The following is a 1,589-nucleotide window of genomic DNA, read 5'->3' as shown; positions in this document are numbered from 1 at the left end:
ATGAGTACAACACAGCAGAGCGAGAGCATGAATGCCTTTTTCGACAGTTATGTTCATGCTAAGACAAATTTGAAAGAGTTTGTCGACCAGTTTGATAATGCGTTGAAAAAGAAAATTGAGAATGAAACTGCAACAGACTTCCACTCATTTAGTGTCACTATTCCATGTATATCAAGATCTCCAATTGAAAAAAAATTTCAAGATTTGTACACCAATGCTAAATTTAGGGAAGTTCAACAGCAAATTACCGGCATTATTGATATGGGTCCGAAATTACTTAAGAGTGACGGTGTTGTAAAGACGTATCGCATAGAGGATGAAATTTGTGTTGAAGAGTTTACTAAGAGGGTTACATACTATGTGGACTTTAGTGAGGACGATACAGTTGCAATGTGTTCATGTGGGTTATTTCAGATGAGAGGGATATTGTGTAGGCACATTTTGGCAGTATTCAAATGTAACGAAATTAAATTTGTACCAGAAAGATACATTTTAGAGCGATGGAGAAAGGACATCAAAATGAGATACACGTTAATACACAACAGCTTCGACGCAGGGGATCAGCGGGCAGATGCAAACCGATGTTCAAGTCTATTATCTGTTATAAGATGATTACCCTTGCAGCGGGTTCAGACAAGCTTACTGTGGATGCAACAGGGAAGTTATTTGCAATGATTGACTTATATGGTGAGAATCAAAAATCCCCATCGATTACGGTCACCGGTTCCAATGTTGGTTCTATTGCAAAGAACACAACTACAGGTGGTAGCTCATAAAAAGTACTCAGTCCACTAGTTGTGAGAGGGAAAGGCAGACTCCCATCATTGAGGAGAGCATCGGGGATGGAGAAACGCATGCAAAAAGTTCAAGCGAAGACGAAGAAAACAACAGTGAAGGGGAAACGAAAACAGGTGGATTTTTTTTTTTTTACTTTACATGTTTATTTGTGATTTACATGTTTAGGTGTAATTTAATACTGTCGGAATTGACAAATATGCTCTATTTTTTGTTATTTACTTATTAGCGAGATGGAGGAGATACACTAGTCGTGGTGACTTGTAGGAATTTATTTCCCACTTCAGAAAGTGTAAAAATTCTCAAACAATTACATTTTTTTATAGTAATGTCGATATCACAATCTTAAATTAAATTTATCAGTTACAGATGCAATATGGGTTGGATGACTCAAAATCGATGGTGTATGGGATGGATCAACCCTCCCCAGTGCAACTTTGTGTCGATGAGACTGAACCGGGAATGATGAGATAGTTTAATTTTGATACTTAGAATATTTATGTGTTTTGCAATGTAATTCATAGACATATGGTAGATTTGTGTTTTTTCTAAGTTGGAACAAATTACTATGTTATTTTGGATGGTATGAGAGTTTGTAAAAAGGTGAAAATATGAAAAATGTATTTGTTGTTTATGGAATATTGTGGACCAATGAGCGTAAACAGATTTGTTTTGCAATGAATATGAACATATTGATGGTTGTTTATTGGTCATTTGAAGTGCTTGTGGCGAGCCTATTTAATCCTGGGCTCTTTGTTTATTGATATTTATTGGTCATTGGAAAGGTAAAATCC

The 1,589-nt window shown here is 36.0% G+C and overlaps 1 protein-coding gene across 1 annotated transcript; it reads left to right on the top strand.

Annotated features, from left to right (window-relative positions):
• On the top strand, nt 1–776 carry LOC121265850 (protein FAR-RED IMPAIRED RESPONSE 1-like). The gene is made up of 2 exons (XM_041169520.1): nt 1–400; nt 625–776. Exons 1-2 carry the CDS (start codon nt 1–3, stop codon nt 774–776), a joined length of 552 nt encoding a protein of 183 aa, XP_041025454.1.
• The last annotated feature ends 813 nt before the right edge of the window (nt 777–1,589 follow it).

The sequence above is a fragment of the Juglans microcarpa x Juglans regia genome, chromosome 5D (assembly GCF_004785595.1).
Source record: "Juglans microcarpa x Juglans regia isolate MS1-56 chromosome 5D, Jm3101_v1.0, whole genome shotgun sequence".
NCBI lineage: Eukaryota > Viridiplantae > Streptophyta > Magnoliopsida > Fagales > Juglandaceae > Juglans > Juglans microcarpa x Juglans regia.
Note: the sequence above shows the minus strand (reverse complement) of the source record. Positions and strands in the feature narration are given on the sequence as shown.

Coding starts and splice junctions, on each gene's coding strand:
- LOC121265850 (XM_041169520.1), top strand. CDS start 1: ATGAGTACAACACAGCAGAGCGAGAGCATGAATGCCTTTTTCGACAGT. Junction 401..624: donor TACAGTTGCAATGTGTTCAT/GTGGGTTATTTC, acceptor TTACCCTTGCAG/CGGGTTCAGACAAGCTTACT.